At 35.0% G+C, this 19,947-nt stretch overlaps 1 protein-coding gene across 1 annotated transcript; it reads right to left on the reverse strand.

Annotated features, from left to right (window-relative positions):
- Window positions 1-13,318: 13,318 nt before the first annotated feature.
- LOC128982753 (uncharacterized) lies at window positions 13,319-16,201 on the reverse strand. Its single transcript, XM_054401712.1, has 2 exons — window positions 16,073-16,201; window positions 13,319-14,338 (listed from the first exon to the last, which is right to left on the reverse strand). The coding sequence occupies exons 1-2, from the start codon at window positions 16,124-16,126 to the stop codon at window positions 13,373-13,375; spliced, it is 1,020 nt and encodes a 339-aa protein (XP_054257687.1). The 5' UTR covers window positions 16,127-16,201; the 3' UTR covers window positions 13,319-13,372.
- Window positions 16,202-19,947: the final 3,746 nt, after the last annotated feature.

The raw sequence follows: 19,947 nt of genomic DNA on the forward strand, positions 1-19,947 counted from the left end.
TGACGTGACGACTGACGAGTGACGACGACGACTGGGACTGACTAAGAAGAAGAAGACTAAAGTTAAAGTTTGCTATGCTATGCTTATGCTATTGCTATGCTTGTTTTTACCATGTTTTTACTCAACAAACGACGAACCCGAACCATCGAAGTATACAGAGTGTCCCGGAACTCTCTACCAATGTTTTAGGGCCATGTCATACGAGCGCTATTGCCGTCGCGTAGATGCCGTCGCGTTAAAGTCGCTCCAACCCGGCAATGGGGTTCTTATGGAGCATGTCATACGGACGCTAATGCCGTCGTCAGTTCCGCGTTAGCCGGACGCTGAGCGCTGCCAACGCGGACGGTCGCGTTAGCAACGCGGCGCACGTAAAGCGGGACCCTGTCATACGAGCGCTAGCGCCAGCGGGACGCATTTGCCGCGTGAGCACTGACAGAACAACTACTGGAACACCTTTGGAGTGATCATTACGATATTTGATACGATGTTCAATACGGAAAAATGTATTTATTTAGTTGAAAAACTGCCACCTCTGTACGATGTAAAGTCGAGTGATTACAGCAACAGGCAACTGAAGGCACAGTGCTGGAACGAGGATTGGGAGGCCATGCACGAAAACTGGAATCAGATGTGGAAATCAGTTTTACTTGTTTTATATTAATAAAAATAATGCTGTTCCTTTGATTAAAATGGTACTCTTCATATGTATCTAAAATGTGCAAAAAGCTGATACAACCTAACTGGATGGTGTCCATCTTTGCCGCGACGGCAAATGCGCCCTGAAGACGCTACGTATGACAGGTACCTGGCGTTGGCGGGACGGCATCAACGCGACTCATTTGCCGTCACGTATGACATGTACTTTTTCCTGCGCTATCTCGACGGCATCTGCGCAACGGCAATAGCGCTCGTATGACATGGCCCTTAGGGAATGGGCACACGGAAGGGACTAAGGCTAAAGGTGTAGTGACGACATATCTCTAGTAGCTAATGTATACTCTTGAGGCAACACGATTACCGTAACGAAACGATGTACTCTCAGCGGCGTTCGTGGCGTAGGTAGTAGAGTTTCGATTTGGTATTCAGGAGGTCCCGGGTTCGAATCTCGCTGGTTGCTCTAACTTTTTATCAACAAATTTTTCATATCAGCAAGTTTGGTTGGTTAGGTTAGGTTATGACAGTTTAATTTTATAATACTAAATTTTAAAATTAATTTTATAATTAATTAAAAATTATAAGCAATCATTAATTAGATTTTTATCTTATACTATACAGTTTTTATATTATCAGCAAGTCTGGTTGGTTAGGTTATGTTATTTTGAAAATAAAAAAATATTTTATAGTTTTAAAACAATATTTTATAATTAAAAAGTTAATTTTATAACTAAAAATAATAAAATAAATTTTTTCAACTTAGCGGTCCTAGCGGCGAACGCTGACACTACAAGATATGTTAGCCTTAGTCCCTCCCGTGTGCCCCACCGATATTTTAGGGCATTGTTCCTGGGTAAGAAAAATATCTAAATATCATATTTAAATTGTCCGGAAGTCCTTAGTTACTCAGATAGCCGCCATTTTGTTTTTTTCACTTATTAATTTTTTTCTGAAAATTGGTTAAAGATACGAAGTTGAAACTTTGCACAAACATTTATGACAACTAGACAAAGCTACAAAAAAATATGACGATTTTTCAAATTCATAAAACAAAATGGTGGCTGTTTAAAATTTTGTTTCTTAAATTACTCGAAAACCGTTGATTTTACAAAAATTTTATAAGGATAACTTTTTAAGGCAATTTTATAACAAATCGATCGAAACCTTAAGATCGGACGAGTATTAACTGAGATATGGCAGTTTTAGTGATACGTGACCGCTGGATATTAGTTGCAGCGCATGCTGAAAGCATTAATTATTAATTATTAGATTATGTATTTTTTTTTGTCCTAAGGACGCTAGGCACGAGCCTGGGATTGTTTTTCACATTACTTCAGGCTAGACCTAGGGGTTGCGGCATTATCACTTAGATAAAATCCATTGGTGACTTGGCGGGGATCGAACCCGGGACCTCAGGGACTGAAGTCCCGCGCTCTAACCACTACGCCAGCTCACTCCCCAGATTGATGTATTAGAGGTGGCTGTGGTTATATACTTCGATGACCCGAACCGAAACCCGACGAACTAGAAACGAGAACGACGACACGAGGACACGTCCGGTGTGGCGTCACACGGGAGATTTCTCAGGTGCCGTTAGACGTTAGACGTCACTAACCGCTTGCTTGCGGCATCGGTCACGGCCGCCTTTAACTACAGGCCGCGGCCTGGTAGAATTGGCAACATCGCAAGTGGTGTTGTTCAGTGACAGACGTCCCATAAGATAACATGGCAGACAGGTGACATCAGCTCATTAAATCGCACTTTATTGATTTAATTTTTAATTTATGAACATAAATTTATTAAAATATTTCAAATAAAACATACATAATTGAAAATTGAAACAATATGAATTAAAATCTATATCTGTACATTTTTAAGCGGAGTCAATATTGTCATAGTCCAGTAATCAACCTTTCATAAATACACAAATACCATTACAGTAGTTGCTTCCAAACAAATCAGCTGTTACAACACCACTTGCGACGATGCCAGTTCGAAGGCCGCGGCCTGGAGTTAAAGGCGGCCGTGCATCGGTCCACGGTATTTACTCAGGGGAGGGTATTTTTCTAGTAATCGTGGGGGAGGTATAGACATCATAGATGAGCTTACGATGACAGCTGTGGGCTTCTCATTACTAATGAGCTGAGGGAACACCGTTACCGTAACAATACGGTAAGCAGTCATCGGCCTCGGTGGTCTAGTGGTTAGCGTGCCGGGCTGATATGCTGAGAGTCTCGGATTCGATCGAATCCCGCTGGTGTTACTAACTTTTTGACTAAGATTTTTTTCATTATCAGCAAGTTTGGTTGGTTTGGTTCGGTTATGAACGTTTAACTTTATTATTAAGTCATTATACAATTTTAATTGAGCAAGTTCTAGTTTTGGTAATTATTTGATATTTCTACAATGCGATATCGTAATTTTTAGATGTCTACTTACAGTATTTTTCACGCTGAATCCAAAAATGCAATCAGTTTTTGTCGAAGAGATTCCTAAGTGGCCGTACAGTTAAATAATGAATATTAAGCTTCAGTTTTGTTGATTTATTGGTATGGACGAGTCCAAGTTCTAGTGGTGACTATCAGTAAAAGGGGTGGAAGATTTGTGGAGTGGAAAGAGCTGTCAGTTGTTTACATTTGAAACTAAACAGACAAAACCACACACGACGCCATGAGAGCAAAATCAGAGTTACAATATGCAATAACTAGATTTTTAAAAGAAAATGGACTTTGGTGCTGTTTAGAAAACACAATAAATCAGTTTGTAATAATTTATAGGCATAACATCAAAAAGGTAAACATAAAAAATATTAAAATAAATTTAACTGACAAACTGTTTTAAACCAACTCAGGATAAAATAACCGAATTAGTCTGTTTAGCCATAGACTAACCAACGTATGTTTTATCTATGGTTTAGCATATATGAACCGATTGATTCGGTTATTTCCATTCACTGAGTCAACGCTATGACGGACGACAGACAAGGATGTACTCAACAGTCACGAAAAAACAGCATTGCCAACCTTCTTAGATTATTTTCCTTAAAGCGCTTGTCCTTGTTTACCAAAATTCAAATTAAAATATTTGTAAGATTACCCCGACTTTTTGTTAAAACCGTAAATTAACCAAACTAACCCAGTTTTACCACAGACAAAACATTTTATCTTTCTTTTGCAGACCTACAACGAGTAATTATTTTCCGTGCGTTCCCTTGTAAACAATTGTTTCTCTCTGTCTCTTGGGCCTCGGATGGGTCGGTCGCCCCCACCGCCCCCGCCCCCCCATAATCCGTCCTTGGTGAGTCCCACCACTATAGTTTTAAGTTTGTTCTGTTGTATTACAGTTTTGAGAATCGAGGTTAGCTGTCGTCTGTGTATGCTACTATGCTATGATGAGGCAGACGACCAGGCTTGGTCATCAACAAGGAGTAGGGTGGACAAGATATTGCTGTAAAAAAACCTCCCACCTGGTTCTATTTAAGGTTGTGTTTTGTTTATGTATGAAATGTTTAGTTTTGTGTTATTTCTCTTATCTGAAATGTAGCAGATTTCAAGTTGAATAAAACCATATAAATTTGGTTTTTAAATATTCATTTTCATAACACATTGAACCATTAATTGTTATTCACTTATGGTAAGGAGAAAATTCCCAAAATTTTAATTTAAAATTCCCATTTTATTATTATGGAAAGTAAGTATATTGTTTTAGATTGATTGTTTTGTACACTTATTTCGAAAAAACTCTATTATTTTCCCTGTAGCAGCACTCGTTAAATTACTATGTACTTGTTTAATTAATCCTATATACTCTAATACTGGGTGTCTGACTGTCTTTCTGTCTGTCTGTAATATACAGTATATCTAAAAAATCCTCCTGAAGGATTTTGACTAAACGTTTGAATTAGGGACTTATAGCCCTAAAACATGATTTGTGATTGGTGACTACACAACTTATTTGAAAATTTAACGTTGGCCTTGTGGGTTTTTGGGTTACCAAGTAACTATGTTGGTTGAACAAAATAACAAGGAAAAGTAAACAAAAGACTTGTAACATGTGTTTATATTATAACAAGCCATCTACAGTATACTAGCATATTACAAATTACAGTACACAAAGGAAAATACATATTGGCCCTCTGATCGTCAAAAAATACCAGACCTTCTTGATTTTTTTGTTACAAAAGGTGTATCCCGAGATTTTGTGACAATCGAGCAATCTCTGGACCTTTCCTCAGACCACTCACCTGTAATTTTAACGATCGCTTCAAATGTTATATTCAAACCTATTCCACCACATTTGTGCAACAAAAATACAGATTGGAATTATTTTCGTGAATTAATGGATCAAAATTTAAAGATTTCTGTGTGTTTGAAGAGCGAAGAAGATTTAAATCTTGCTGTTGAACATTTCAACAAAACAGTTCAAGACTCCGCTTGGAGAGCAACTCCAGACCAGAATAAACATAATTTAAAATCAGGAATACACTATCCAATTGAAATTAATAGGAAAATAGCCGAAAAACGCCGACTCCGTAGAATATGGCAAAACTATAGAGACCAGACGGATAAAAGAAATCTAAACAGGGCCACTCAACAACTGAAAAGGTTACTGTTTAAATTAAACAATGACAGATTTCAAGATTTCACATCAAACCTTTCTCCATCTGAAGCTAAGTGACTACTCCCTTTGGAAAGTTACAAAAAACTTAAAACGTCCACAAATTTTCATTCCACCTATTCTAAAAGAAGACGGTTCTTGGGCCAAAAACAACATCGAGAAAGCAGATGTATTTGCTTCATACTTCAAGGAAGTGTTCAAGCCATATAATATAAATTCAAATGTTGAGCAAGAAATTTTGGAATTCCTTGATTCTCCAAATCAACTTGATTTACCAATAAAATTGTTCACACCATCTGAAGTAGCTAAAGTAATAAAAGACGATTTAAACGGCAAAAAAGCCCCCGGTTATGATCTGATAACAGGTAAAGTGTTGAAAGAGCTTCCTAGAAAAGGAATAGAGTGAAAATTTAAAAACGTACGTTTTCAGGAAAAGCACTTTGCAAATTTTTTTCCCCTTTTTTCAAAACTTTTATTATTTTTTTTATTTCATTAACATTTGAAGTTTCATAAAATGTCCATGGTAACGCAATATCTTTGGTAGTTTCTTTTTAAAAGAGCATCTTTTGTGGAAAAACACAAAATCCTGTCACGACCATAACGGACGTTTAAATGAATATTAAAAATAGTTAATATTATTTTTATAACTATGTTTTGCTATAAACTAATTTACTTTTATGACCATTATACAATAAAAAGGTCACTGAGCTTTTGGTATATTTGGTCTTTCTAGAAAAAAATAAAAACACTAAAAAATATGAAAAAAGCCTAAAAAAACTCTTTAAGTTTCTATAACTCTGAAAAAACTTACCTGAGACCCGAAAAATCGTTATGTTTGTATAGAGGTGTGCTTCTTTTGTGTATAAAACATTGAAATATGACGATATTTTTATTTTTGAAATTTTTATGATAGAAATCATAAACGTGATGGTCAGGGACAAGCGGTACGGTCGTGAATTGTCTGGAATAATCTAAATATTTCTAAACAATTCTTCAATTATCCTGTTAGTTATAATAAAAATATGTGTTTCAATTGAACTAAACTGTTCAATTTACAATTATATTAAAAGTTATTGTCACGACCAAACACACTATAATCCATAAGGCTAGATTGGTCGTGAAAAAACCTGCGATGGTCGTGAACCTTTGGTCGTGAAATTACGTGTTATTTGGCTCTGTTCTGGCGGTAGCCCTGCACCTCATGTTCGAGGATACAAAGTGGACTTATAGGTTAATCTAGCAATTAAAATATCTTATAAACAAAAATTAACACCATGTCTACTTCATCGAATGACTACGTACGGTCATGGACACACCAAAATTACAAAAAACACAATCTTTCCTTTATTAATCTTGTAATTCCTCCTTTCAACTCGAAACGACCGGCACTACAATCCTGACATACACCCCGAACTAGTCTCTAAAACCAACTGACTCCATCGACGCCAGGCTAGCCACTGTCGTGCTCCAAAGTTGAAATTTTTTCCCAAATGGTCGTGACGCCAAATCGAGGGACAGACTTATTTTGTCATGGTAGTCAGTTTGTAATGACAATAAAATTATAATATGCTCCTTTTTTGTAAGTTTAATAACCATTGATGACATAAAAATATGGCTTTATATATTTCGGCATGAATAATTAGTCTAAAAACAGCGTGAAAGTTGGAAAATGTACCCTAGGGACACGTCATGGTCGTGAATTTCGAGACTTTAAAAATACGAAAAAAATACCTAGAACATATTTAAAACCAAATAAATGTGTGTAACATGTTGCCCCCGTCCCAAAAAATATTAAAACACATAATAATAAACTACAAATCCAGTATCTACGAAGTAAAAGGCCAGGGACATGAAAACGTACGTTTTTAAATTTTCACTCAATAGTTTTCCTTACAGTACTTTTCAATGCAGTTTTAAGCCTTGAATACTTCCCAATACAGTGGAAGGTTTCACAAATTGTTGTTATTCCGAAACCTGGTAAACCTTTAAATCAAGCATCCTCGTATCGGCCTATATCTCTTCTTCCTGTGGTTTCCAAAGTTTTTGAAAAACTTTTCTTAAAAAGACTCCAAATTATAATTGATGAAAAAGAATTTTTGCCTTCCCATCAGTTTGGATTCCGCCGAAGGCATTCTACCATTGAGCAAGTGCATAGAATAGTGAATGTAATCAAGGAAGATCTTGAAAATAAACGTTTTTGTTCATCTGCTTTTTTGGACGTAGCCCAGGCGTTTGATAAAGTCTGGCACACAGGATTATTGTTCAAAATTAAAACTTTGTTGCCCCATACATACTATGGAGTGTTGAAATCGTATTTGTCCAAACGCTTTTTTCAAATTAAATATCAAGATATAGTTACAGATGTACATGAAATTGAATCAGGTGTACCACAAGGCAGTGTTCTTGGACCTATTTTGTATATTTTGTTCACTTATGACCTTCCAAGTACTCAGGGTATTACGGTTGCAACATTTGCAGACGACACTGCTTTTTTATCATCAAATCAGGATCCTATTCTGGCATCATCAAACCTTCAGGCTGCATTAGACGATTTGTCTCAGTGGCTACAGAATTGGAAAATTAAAGTAAATGAAACAAAATCCGTACAAGTTACATTTGCTATGTCTACAAGAACTTGTCCCCCAGTAACATTGAATAATGTCATGCTTCCACAATCCAACGAAGTTAAGTACCTTGGTATGCATCTCGACAGACGGCTTACATGGCATTCACACATTTGGAACAAACGACTTCATTTAAATTTAAAAACAAACAAACTAAATTGGCTCATTGGTCGAAATTCAAAATTATCTGTTGAAAATAAATTACTTTTATACAAAATTATATTGAAACCTATTTGGACCTACGGTATCCAACTCTGGGGAACCACTTCCAACTCAAACATAGAAATAGTTCAAAGGTTTCAATCGAAAACACTGAGAAAAATTTTACAAGCACCTTGGTTTGTCACAAATAAAGTAATTCATCAAGATACGAAATTACCCTATGTTAAAGAAGAAATAAAGAAACGAAGTGAAAAATACCAAAGAAAATTAGAAACCCATCCAAATTTCCTGGCTGTTAACCTCCTCGACAATAGTGAAGCTACATATAGGCTCAAAAGAGTTAATCCAATAGACCTTCCAAATCGTTTTTAGTTAAACTTTTTAAAAGTTTTTGTATGTTAGTGCACTTGATGGAGTGTAACTAACCCATGTTAAAATGGTTATTGAATTTACTTATTATTCTCGTTTTGAATAGATTGTAAATAAATACTTGTTAAAAAAAAAAAAAAAAAACAAAGGAAAAAACATCAGTTACATTGTGAGCAAATATTACACTGATTACTTGATATAGGAGAAAATAGAGCAAGTGTTGATGAGTGTTTTGTGTTGGTGACGTTTGAGTGCACTGGCGTCACCTCAGATTTTACAATTTTATGCACCCTTTTTTATAGTTTACAGTTTACATAATTTTGACAGCTGTATTCAGTTGAATTAGCATTAAAGTTAATCATATTTTTTCGTATTACAATGATCTTTATAGGCCTAGAGTACAACAACAATATGTAGGCCTACGATTGAATGTATTGTCTTCAGCAAACCCATCATATAAAAGTAATTTGAGTATGCTCATGCTGAAGTTTTACTTTTACTTTAGAGGATTTAGTTTAGTACCAAGAAATATATCACACCCCATACATTACTAATAGTATTTTTCATGATAAATGTTAATAAAACTTAAGAAAGATTATAAATGTTTATCCTTATTTTTATTGCATACTTTTATATTACAGAGTCGTTATTATAAAACGTTAGTTTCGCTAATATTGCTTTTATGTACAGTCAAAATAAACTACCTATACCAAATCATGGCTCTTATGTCCCCTCGATACTGATATTTAAATAGGGAAAAAAATTTATATTTTTAAAGGAGATATTTTAATGAACACATATATAGGCTACAGGGTGTTTGGTAGTCAGCAGGGCTACAGGCATTATTATGCACAAAAATTGCATTAAAAATATGCAGTTTGGATAGTTATATCTCACTCCTACTTCCAGCAACAGCCATTTTTATATTTTTCCAAATTTCTTAACATTGCCTAATAAAATCTCATATTTCTCAACTTTCAGCCTACATTATGATATTTTCAATGGCATTTTTAGAATAGTCATTAAATTTCATATTAAATCTTGTTAATTAGACTTAAATACCAAATTTTGAAAAATCAATAAAAAGGGCCCAACAACTCGCTTAATCAACTTTTTTATCGAGTCGTGTCAAAAACTGTCAAATACAGTAGACTCCCTCTCATCCGGACTACAGTCGACGGAAATGACATCTCTCAAAGTCAAAGTCAAAGTCAAAATAAACTTTATTCGTATGAATACATTGCAGCATCAGAATAGAGTCACATATAACTAAAAATCCCATACTTTCATGCTATATAGCTAAAATACAATATATTTAAAACTCTATATAAAACCCAGGCAACCAGTAGTGGAGCCCTCACTTAAGGAAACTCCGAAAAAGAATAGAGAGCTTTATTAAGAAGATATTCTTTCAGCAATTTTTTAAATTTATTGTAATTTTGCTCATTTCTAATTAAATTTGGCAACTGAGTAAAATGTGGTGCCCATATATTTAGTTTAGTTTTTATAAAAATGCAGATTATGTTTATCAAAAATAATTTTATTTCGGGTATCATAATGATGCTTGGATTCAAAAAATATATCACTTTCATGTTCTTTGACATACTTTATTGTTTCTAAGACATAAAGACTGTAAACTGTCAAAATTTTAAGATCTTTAAATAAGTTCTAAATCTTTAAATAAGTCTCTCTGTGCTTTTTAAACCTAACATGATTCGTATTGCTTTTTTTTGTTTTATCAGAATTTTGTCCAAATTATATATTGAGGTAGCTCCATATATACAAATTCCGTATGCCAGATGAGAGTGTATTAAAGAATAATATATTGTTTTCAGCACTGTAAGGTCAGATATTTTTGACATTTGCCACAGTGCATATATTCCTGATGACATCTTTTTCACTACATTATCAACATGATCATTCCAAGATAGATGTCGATCAATGAAAAGTCCTAAAAATTTTGTCTTATTTGCTTTATTTATTATGTTATTGCCAACTTTGATTTTTGGATCCAGAGCTATTTTATTTTGTTTTGTGGAGAAACTTACTATCATTGATTTGCTTGTATTTAATAGAAGGTTATTTTGATTTTAAAAATTTTGAATACTCATTAAGTCCAAATTGGCTGAGAGCTCAATATCAGAATTGGAATTTCCTTTAACAATTAAATTAGCATCATCTGCATATAGTGACATCGAACTGAAGCTGGTATCTCTTTAACCGGACAATTATTATCGGCACATTGGTTTAACCGGACTAGATCGGCAGGAAGTGGGTGGTACTGTAACGACTGTTCTCGTGGGAAAGATTTGAGACCAGTGATCACATGTCTAAATACAATGCTCTCCTAAATTTAAGTCGAATATCACCGTAAACGGTCCATTTTAATGAGTTTTTGGGGATGTCGGCTTAACCGGAAAAACCGTTATCCGGACTGGCCTTGGTCCCAAGGAGTCCAGATAAGAGGGGAGTCTACTGTAGTATAAAAAAAAAATCTCCACATTTTAAGCTTTAAAATTATATGCAACATGTGCCATGTTGTGTCAGCCTAAGGGGAGGAATATATTGCGTTAAACATAAATTTAATAATTTATTCATTAACTGCACACATTAATTACAAAAACCCATTCAGTGAAAGTTGTGTGCAAAAGGTAGCTGTATAATTATACGTATATAATTATAAGTATACCCCAAGTAAACTTATAAAATCTGATATTCTAGTACATCTTGAATACCATAGTACAAAGGGCTTTGAATTATTGAATACCAGGTTAGTATAGAGTATTTTATAAATATGTACACAATTTAGAAGTAATTAAAAGAAGAACATAATTAACACTAATACCGAAACCCCACATAGGCTGACGTTAACCGAAACCCCCGGTCTGTGAGACCCCATTTGAAAAATAATGGATTTTGCTTAGAAACACACAAACCGAAACCCTCTGTCTGTGAGACCCCGCTTTAAAATACACTAACTTTGGGCTTCTGAGACGGACATGTTATGAACAGACGACCTGTCAAGGTCACGGCACCCATGCAAAATGAACAAACGATATATCAATAGGTAGGGGAGGAAAAGGGGGGAAGGTATTGGGGGAATGGAATCTACCAAGTAAACAGTGTTGCCAACATGCGTTTTTGAAAATTCCCGTGGGCCTGTCAGACCGGGGTTTCGGTATTAGTGTTAATTAATATTATATTTGCAATCTAAGTTTTTTTACAGAATAAGTTTTGAAATACAAGGTAATATTATTTAATTTAATTGAAAACAGAGAAAAACGTGGAAAAGCTGCACCTTGAGAATTTGAAGTATGTGGTTAAAACTACCTGACTTTGCATGTTCATTAGCTTTTCTTTATTGCTGCAACTGTAATCTTATAGGATAGGGTTCCTCTCAACTTTTGTACAACTTTTGTCAATTATACAGCTTTCTCAGGTTCCCTTCACTGTATACGTCTGTAGTACACTTCACTTTTAAGGAATACCCAAACAAGGAATAAAATAGGCATAATATCAGGGAATCTGGCTGCGCCCATGCAAAGGGTCTGCCTCGTCCAAAATTCCGCAGATCTAAATATAGTCACTTACTTCATTAGTGTAATATAGAGGAGTGCTATTTTGAAATTGTATACTTTCTATTTCAGTTTGACCAAAATCTAAGTAATCCAAGACTGCCGGTAAGGTATGCTGCAAAAACCATGATAGGTTTGTCAATTAAGTTTGTCGAACAATAAAGACGTGTCCATAAAATAAATTTTAGTTAAATAATTTACGTGTGCAGCATATGAATCAAGAACATGCATCAGCCATAATTCGAATTTAAGATTCTTAAGGTGAAGCTTTAAATACTACCTGCCTTGTATTTGAAACGGTAGAAATAATCTAAATAACATTGTATCAGTATCTTTGAAATCACAACTAACGTATGTATTTATAAATATCACTACTTTTACGTGGCATTCAATACACTACAACTAGTTTTGGATTTCTCCCCTTAGACTGACATGACATGTCACATGTTGCATATAATTTAAAAGCTTAATATGTGGAGGTTTTTTATACCATTTAACAGTTTTTAACACGACTTGAACAAAAAGTTTCTTAAGCAAGTTATATCGCCCTTTTTATTAATTTTTCAAAATTTGTTATTAAGGTCAAATTTACAAGATTTGAAATGGGTTTAGCTGTACTGTATTATATGTTTTCCGATAGAAAATTTAATGAAGATTCACAAAATACCATTGAAAATATCATTATGTAGGCTAAAAGTTAAGAAATATGAGATTTTATAAGACAATATCAAGAAATTTAGAAATATTTCAAAATGGCTGTTGCCGGAAGTAGGAGTGAGTTATAACTATCTAAATTGCGTATTTTTATTGCAATTTGCATGCATAATAATGCCTTAAAATATTTGACGCACTGACTACCAAACACCCTGTGTATATTATCATAGACAAAAAGAATTAAATATAGACTGTCAGCCGTGCTGTGGTTGCCATGGTTACCATAGGTTCCGGCACACACCGCTGCAGTTTACGTAGCGCGTACGCCGTAACTACGGTGGTGCTCCAAGCGGTGTGCGCCAGAACCTATGGTAACCGCAGCATAGCTGACGGTCTATATTTAATTCTTTTTGTCTATGATATTATGTTGAAATAATGTAAATGGAAATTCGCTCATATTGCAGATTTGCTGCGGCAGGAGTATAATTGAAATATCATTTTTTAAATAGGTTTACTACTATAAGACAGAACCACCATTAGCCTCAATTATTATTTTCATTTGTTCAGTTGTACAATTTTCAGTTGTTTTATTGAGGTTTTCCCCACAGCTATGTCTACAGTCAAATATTCCATTAAGAGCAATAGGTATAAATTAAAGTAAGCTTTATAATATATAAACTTATACATTTATTAATCAATGAAATTTTTATTACTCAATTATGAGCTAACTAAGGGAGCATCTGATGTACCAGTATTGGAGTCTGTTGACTGGTTACCAGTGTTGGTGGTGTCTGAGCCAGTGTTGGTGGTGCCTGAACCTGTGTTGGTGGTGCCTGAGCCAGTGTTGGTGGTGCCTGAGCCAGTGTTGGTGGTGCCTGAACCAGTGTTGACTGGTGTGGTTGCAGAGCTAGTACCAGTACCCTCATTGGATGATGTTGTAAGTTCGTTTATCTGTAGCTGAAATTGTTGAATACGTTCATTTGTCATAGCAGATTGCAGTGTCAATCCATACTTGACCTTCTTGGCTGATTCAAGTCTACCTAGCAGACGTCTTTGAGCATGTGTCAGATTGGCTGTTCCGTTGTCAGTGTTAATATTCTGAGCAGTCTTCTCGCTCTCCAGCTGCTCAACCTGACTAGTCATAGTAGCAAGACGAGTATTAGTATTTTCTAGCTCTACTTGTGCACGTTTTAATCTATTTTCTAAGTTCCTTTTTATTATTGCGATATCATTTTTTGAAATGGTATCGACAGAACCACCATTGGCCACAAGTATTATTTTGAGTTGTTCGATTGAGGTTTTCCCCACTGCAACTTCTACAGTCAAATCTTCTATTTGTGCTTTAGTTGTTGCAATTTCAGACAAAATAAACCTTTGCAAGGATGTGAGATTGTTTGTTGGAGTAGAATCAGAGATTTTTTCTGTGTCTTTCAATTTTTCAAGCTCAGCTAGTTTAGTTGTTGCTAGTACCAAGTCTAGCTCTTGTTGTGTTTGTTTTTCCTGAGCTCGGTTCAATCTGGAACCGATTTGTCTTATTCTACTTGCTTCAGTAGGTACAAAACATTTTTTACTCAGGCTTTTAATAGACTCTTTATTTAGTTCTTTGCCAGCATTATTTACATGTTCTGAACTTTGACTTTCATAAATGTTATTATTTTCTTGGTTTGACTTAGTTCCATTAGCCTGAAATTAAAAATTATATTGAGAACAAACAAAATGTAAATTAATCAATTTTATACAGCACATTTCAACAACTTATTTTATTATTTATTGACAATGCAGACATGATACACAGAAATACTTCAGTATTCCATAGAATGTATGAACATATATTTTTTAAATTGGGGTAAATATATTTAAAGTATTCGACGGATAAAATTGTACAACTATAAGCAATGAATAATTTAGTTTTAATTTAAATAAATCTTCCTCACAGAGTCTTGCTAGCAATTATTCTTTGTAAGAATCGCATAATTAAAAATTTTTAGGCTATCTTAACTTACAATAGGAGCATAGGAGTGTACCGCGGAAACTTATCTTAAGTTTTATAGCTTAGTATCTTACTTAACACTAACAAATTACCATATGCAATAGATTATCTTTTTTTAGCAAATTTACCATATAGGGAATAAGCTATTACCATAGTACTTATAATACCTGGACCCGGGACCGATTTACTTTTTCGTTTTGAGGTCCCTATAGAGGCTAAAAACACCATTCGTTCAAATTCATATAATACATATACTGTATATGTGTGTGTGTGTGTGTGTGTCCGTTAGCACCATAACTCAGGCAAAAATGATCCGATTTTGATGAAATTTAGTATAAACGTTTAAATCTACATTTATTGGAATGAGTTCACGAACCAGCATGATCGGACTATAGGAAAGGGGGTTTATGGGGTAAAAATTGGTTTTTCCCATTTTTGACTAAAAGAACATAAAATTTTGCAATTTCTTTCCAAACCATTTTGTAGAGCTTAAAAAACATATAATTAATATACGAAGCGGAGAAAATTCCAAAAAATATTTTATTTAAAATTCCCATTTTATTCTTAAGGAGAATAATTAAACTGTTGTAGTTTGCATGTTTATGAACATATTTTGATCAAATTTGGAAAATTTTTTTATTTCTAACTAAAACTATTAACATCTTACAAAAAAAAAAAAAAAAAAAAAAAAAAACAGTTTTACCCTCCCTGATGCAGCAAACCTAAGTACTCGTTAAAGTAATTATATTTAAATAAGGAATAAATGTGATATTTTTAAGAAGACATTTTAGTGTAAATCCAATCAGGCAAATGGAAATTGGCTTGGTCTGCAGGTTTGCTGCGGCGGAGGTATTTTAAAATTATATTTTGAATTAATATTGAATTAATAAATCATGCATTAACAACAACACTTTGATTCATATCATATTGCTCATTTATGAGTAAGGATTTTATTACTTCTTGACTTTAGCATTGACTAGTTTAGTGAGTACGCTAAACATTAATTTTTGAGTTACAAACTTGAAAGGAATGGATGCTAAAGTGCTAAAGAATCTCTTTTACAATAAAACTTTAAATCAATCTGGCAAGAATTTCTAGAGACCAATTGAGTATGTCACTGTGTGTGTTTGAGTAGTATCAGTCTTACTAGTTAGTTACTTTATGGGGAGCGAGTTGGCGTAGTGGTTAGAGCGCGGGACTTCAGTCCCTGAGGTCCAAGGTTTGATCCCCGCCAAGTCACCAATGGATTTTATCCAAGTGATAATGCCGCAACCCCATGATGGGAAATTTTTTAAATTCTGCTTGTTCGAGAATTAATAAATAAATTTTTTGTTATAATACATATATCAAAAAATCTTTTGAAACGTTCTCGATTGTATATAGCATGTAAATTATTAAACGGATATAAGATTTTGTATTATACTTACTATTACAGCAATGAACAAAGTTGACACAAAAATTAATGCTACTCTGAACCCCATTTTAGTTTTGGGCCACTAAATAGCTCTGTAATGACTTCTGCCTTTTATCACATTTCATATCCGTGTGGTTCTAACACTGTACAAATATTGACAGGAAAACATGTCATCAACGGTAACCTTACCTGTCATCCGTTCAATATAGACACACACATTATCCCTTGATTTTTTCCTACTTTGTCTGAAGTAATAGTTTGCTCAGCAGTTTCATATTCAGCCATACATATGAAATAAGTAGGCCTATACTTAACTACTATTCTCAAAAAGTGGCCCATTTCGGGGCGAGATAGTGTTTACAAGCGATGCAAAGCCGAGGAGGGCAAATTCATCACACAATGCAAATAACACATTAAACAAACATTTTTTGGTTTTAAATCACATAAAATATTATTTGTTAGTTTAGGACCGATAATTGGTTTAACAATATTTTAAAGCCAAGTTTTGGAGTGCGGAACGTGTAACGCGGAGAGCAGATTCCACTTGTAAAGGGTGGGGCAGGGAAGTATCCCTAATTTTAAAGGTAAATTAAAAGACAACCAAAAATGTTAGAGCCAAACTTTTTATTGAGATTAAAAGGTTACATCTGAGAGTTTATTTTAATATAACTTTACTTGGTTTTAAACAGCATATCCTGCAAGTTTTGTCCCTAATCTTAAATGCATTACTGTATTCTGGTTCTGGAGTTCATTATAACTTTGTGAAGCGTTTGTTGTGGAAAGAGGCAACATTCAAGGTGAATTGCATCCTTCAAGGCATCTAGGGTCTTCCCTTGAACTACCCAAGGCTTAGCATCACTCCAATAGAGCAAATTCTGCTTATTTACCCGCTCCAGGAATATGGAAGTGTGCCTCGTCACTAAACAAACCCCGAGCAGCATGAGGTAGTCCCGCAATTAAGATTTCACATGCCTGCATTCGTTGTTGCCAGTCCCGTTGTGTGAGTTTGTGAGCAACTACCCTCTTGTATTGATGGAGGTGTAAGTCCTCATGGAGAATACGAGGCACAGTACGATTAGACAACGCCAACGCGGATGCATGCTTACAAGGAGAACTTTGAGGAGATTGCAAAATCGATCTTCTGACAAGGTCAATGTTTTCAGGACTCCGGACCGTTCTTTGAGCTCCAAATATCCTTCGCAATACACCACCACATACACGAAAGTAATTCACCCACACCAAATTGTAACAGCTTTGCGACAGGCCACCCGATAACCCGACAGGCAATGGTAGCTTCACAGCAACAATAGACAGATTTTTGAAAAAAATACATCTCGACTGCAAAAGCACATTGGTCACTCGAACAAGCCATATCTACTACTGATAGTGATATTTTTAGAAATTCCCAAAACAAAAGCTTCATTTGAGCCTAACCCCATTCCTCCAGCACACCCCCACTACTCACAGTACCATCTTAAAAGTAGGGATAATTCCCTGCCCCACCCTGTATTAGGCAATTTTATGTCACTGTTTTCCTAGAAGCGGAGCAGAACACCATGTTAATCTCTTTTCCGCTCTCCGCGCTCCTCTTCCACGCCTGGGAAAAGCCGGCTTAAACATGACTGAACACTAACAGTACTTTAAAGGTCAGCTGGTTGATAACTTTGTTAGTAATATAATTTTCTACAATCTAAAAAGTTGTAACCAATGAGTATGTACAACTTTTGTATTCGTAGTATCGTAACACACGTTCTACAGGTGTTCAAAAAAGGTGGGGACATAATTTGCATAGTGATTCCTTGGGTCAAAATAAAAAAGAAATTACCGTATGTCTTATCTCTTTTCGTTTAGTGACTGTCTGATGTCTGTATGTGTTTTTAATATTTGGCTTAAAATACCTATTTTGTATGGTTACCGTTTCATAAGAAAGTATTAAAGTATTAACAAAAACATTCAAAACTCCTGAACCCTCGAGCGGGCGAGTTTTCCTCCGCACTTGTAGTGTTTGTTAATATAAATATGCATAATGGGTGTCGGCAGTCGTGTCCAGCTCTACACTTCACGCACCTCATCCTGGGAATGTTCCTAAGCTATTTTTACCCCCGAATTCCTCCTCATTTTGTTGTCAGCTGCAATTCAGTGACGCAGTGTCAGTTTGCGGAGGTTTACTCCGCGTGCGCCCTATCACATAAGTCCTTAGCGCAGAGTTTATTTCCTCATGCACGCTTGTCAAACTGCGTGTATATTTTATACATACCTACAACATTATAAACTTGTTTAAATGTATTATTTCATTTATAATTATTATCAAATATATTTTGTTTGCATGTATATGTATAATTGCATTATTGCGGAACAAAACTCCACAAGCGCCCTCTCTCGTAACATACCTTTATACTAGAAAATTGCTCAATATGTTTCTTTGAAATATTACTCATATTAAGTTAAACAAATAATGGTATTAACAAAGAAATTAGGTTTCTGATTAGGTTATTCAACACTTACATATAATATTTCGTTATAACAACAAGTAAAATGAGTTAAATTTGTGCTATTTAGTGTTGCGGAATAAAACTCCGCATGCGCCCGCTCCCGTTTTACTGGAGAAGCGTTTTAACTTGAGGGTTAACAGTTTGAGCAACAGCTTTGAGATTCTGCAAAAACTTTCACCCTATTGGGTTGCTATCTAACCTTTGCACTACACTATAATACAGATCAAATCCAGGTCCTTCTGGGTGCTGCCCCTCAGAGTTGTAAATAGGGAGAAGACTACGAAATTGATTATCTTCATTGACACAAGTTCTTAACCTAAGATGGTAGACAACAAGAGATTTAGGGAACAGTATAGTTCGGCCAAAGTTTCTGTGCGCGCGTGACCAGATCTTGTTGGGTATAGGCGAGGGGGTTGGCGGGGATACTTTTCTGGAAACATGTGTGTGATAGTTAATAAAGTGGACTGTATTTTAGATGAGAAATAAAATAAATAATAGATTGAAAAATAGTTGAACTGTATTTTGAGAAAGAAACGTTTTTATCACTGAGATATAAACAGTATCAATCAATAATTAAACAGCTGGTAAAATGAATATGAACATATTAAATCAAAGAGTTTTAAAATAAATAATGTGGGGTTGAATAAGTACACTGAACAATTTATGTCTTGCTACTCACTCACCCCTACCCTTAGCACTTCCAATAACCGTTACCCGTGTGTTTTAGTTCGGCTAGTAGCGACCCGTCCACGCGCACAGAAGTTTTGGCCGAACTGTACCTATCTACTTACAACTATACCAAAGAGCTCAAGCCCATGATCTTATGCAGAAAACACAAGTGAAGGCATGTTCCGGCGTAGTGAGACGACCAAAACAGAAAACGTAATGATGTACCCAAAAATATGCTAAATTGGTATTCCTCATGTTGTAGACCAAATAACCAACGACAAAAATGATGTGACTAGAAAAAGAAGGAAAGGAAGATGTCAAAAATGTAGTTCTCGTTCCCATGTTAATTTGAAAATCATTATTATTATTATATTAGCATCAGCTGTAGTTGATAATTATTTTTAGCGAATTTCCCATAGGGAAGTACTCATGGTAAGACCTGGACCCGGGACCGATTTTCTTTTTTGTTTTGAGGTCCCTAAAGGCAAAAAAACCATCCGTTCAAATATATATATATGTAAGTGTCCGTTAGCATGATAACTCAAGAAACAATTATCCAATTTTGATGATATTTTATGGAATAAACGTGTACACCTACATTTATTTGAACGAGTTCGCGAACCAGCATGATCAGACCATGGGAACGGGGGTTTATGAGAAGTTTTATGGGGTAAAAATTGGCTTTTGACCCTAAAAACATAAAAGTTAAAAATTCTTTCCAGACCAT

This window comes from Macrosteles quadrilineatus, unplaced genomic scaffold (genome assembly GCF_028750875.1).
Source record: "Macrosteles quadrilineatus isolate MER2022 unplaced genomic scaffold, UCM_ALF_1.0 Scaffold_1__1_contigs__length_201487025, whole genome shotgun sequence".
Lineage (NCBI taxonomy): Eukaryota > Metazoa > Arthropoda > Insecta > Hemiptera > Cicadellidae > Macrosteles > Macrosteles quadrilineatus.

What these genes read in the sequence shown, in the direction of transcription:
- LOC128982753 (XM_054401712.1), bottom strand. Translation starts at nt 16,126, where the DNA reads ATGGGGTTCAGAGTAGCATTAATTTTTGTGTCAACTTTGTTCATTGCT. An exon ending in CTTTGTTCATTGCTGTAATA is followed by an intron (nt 14,339 to 16,072) that starts GTAAGTATAATA and finishes TTTTAATTTCAG; the next exon opens with GCTAATGGAACTAAGTCAAA.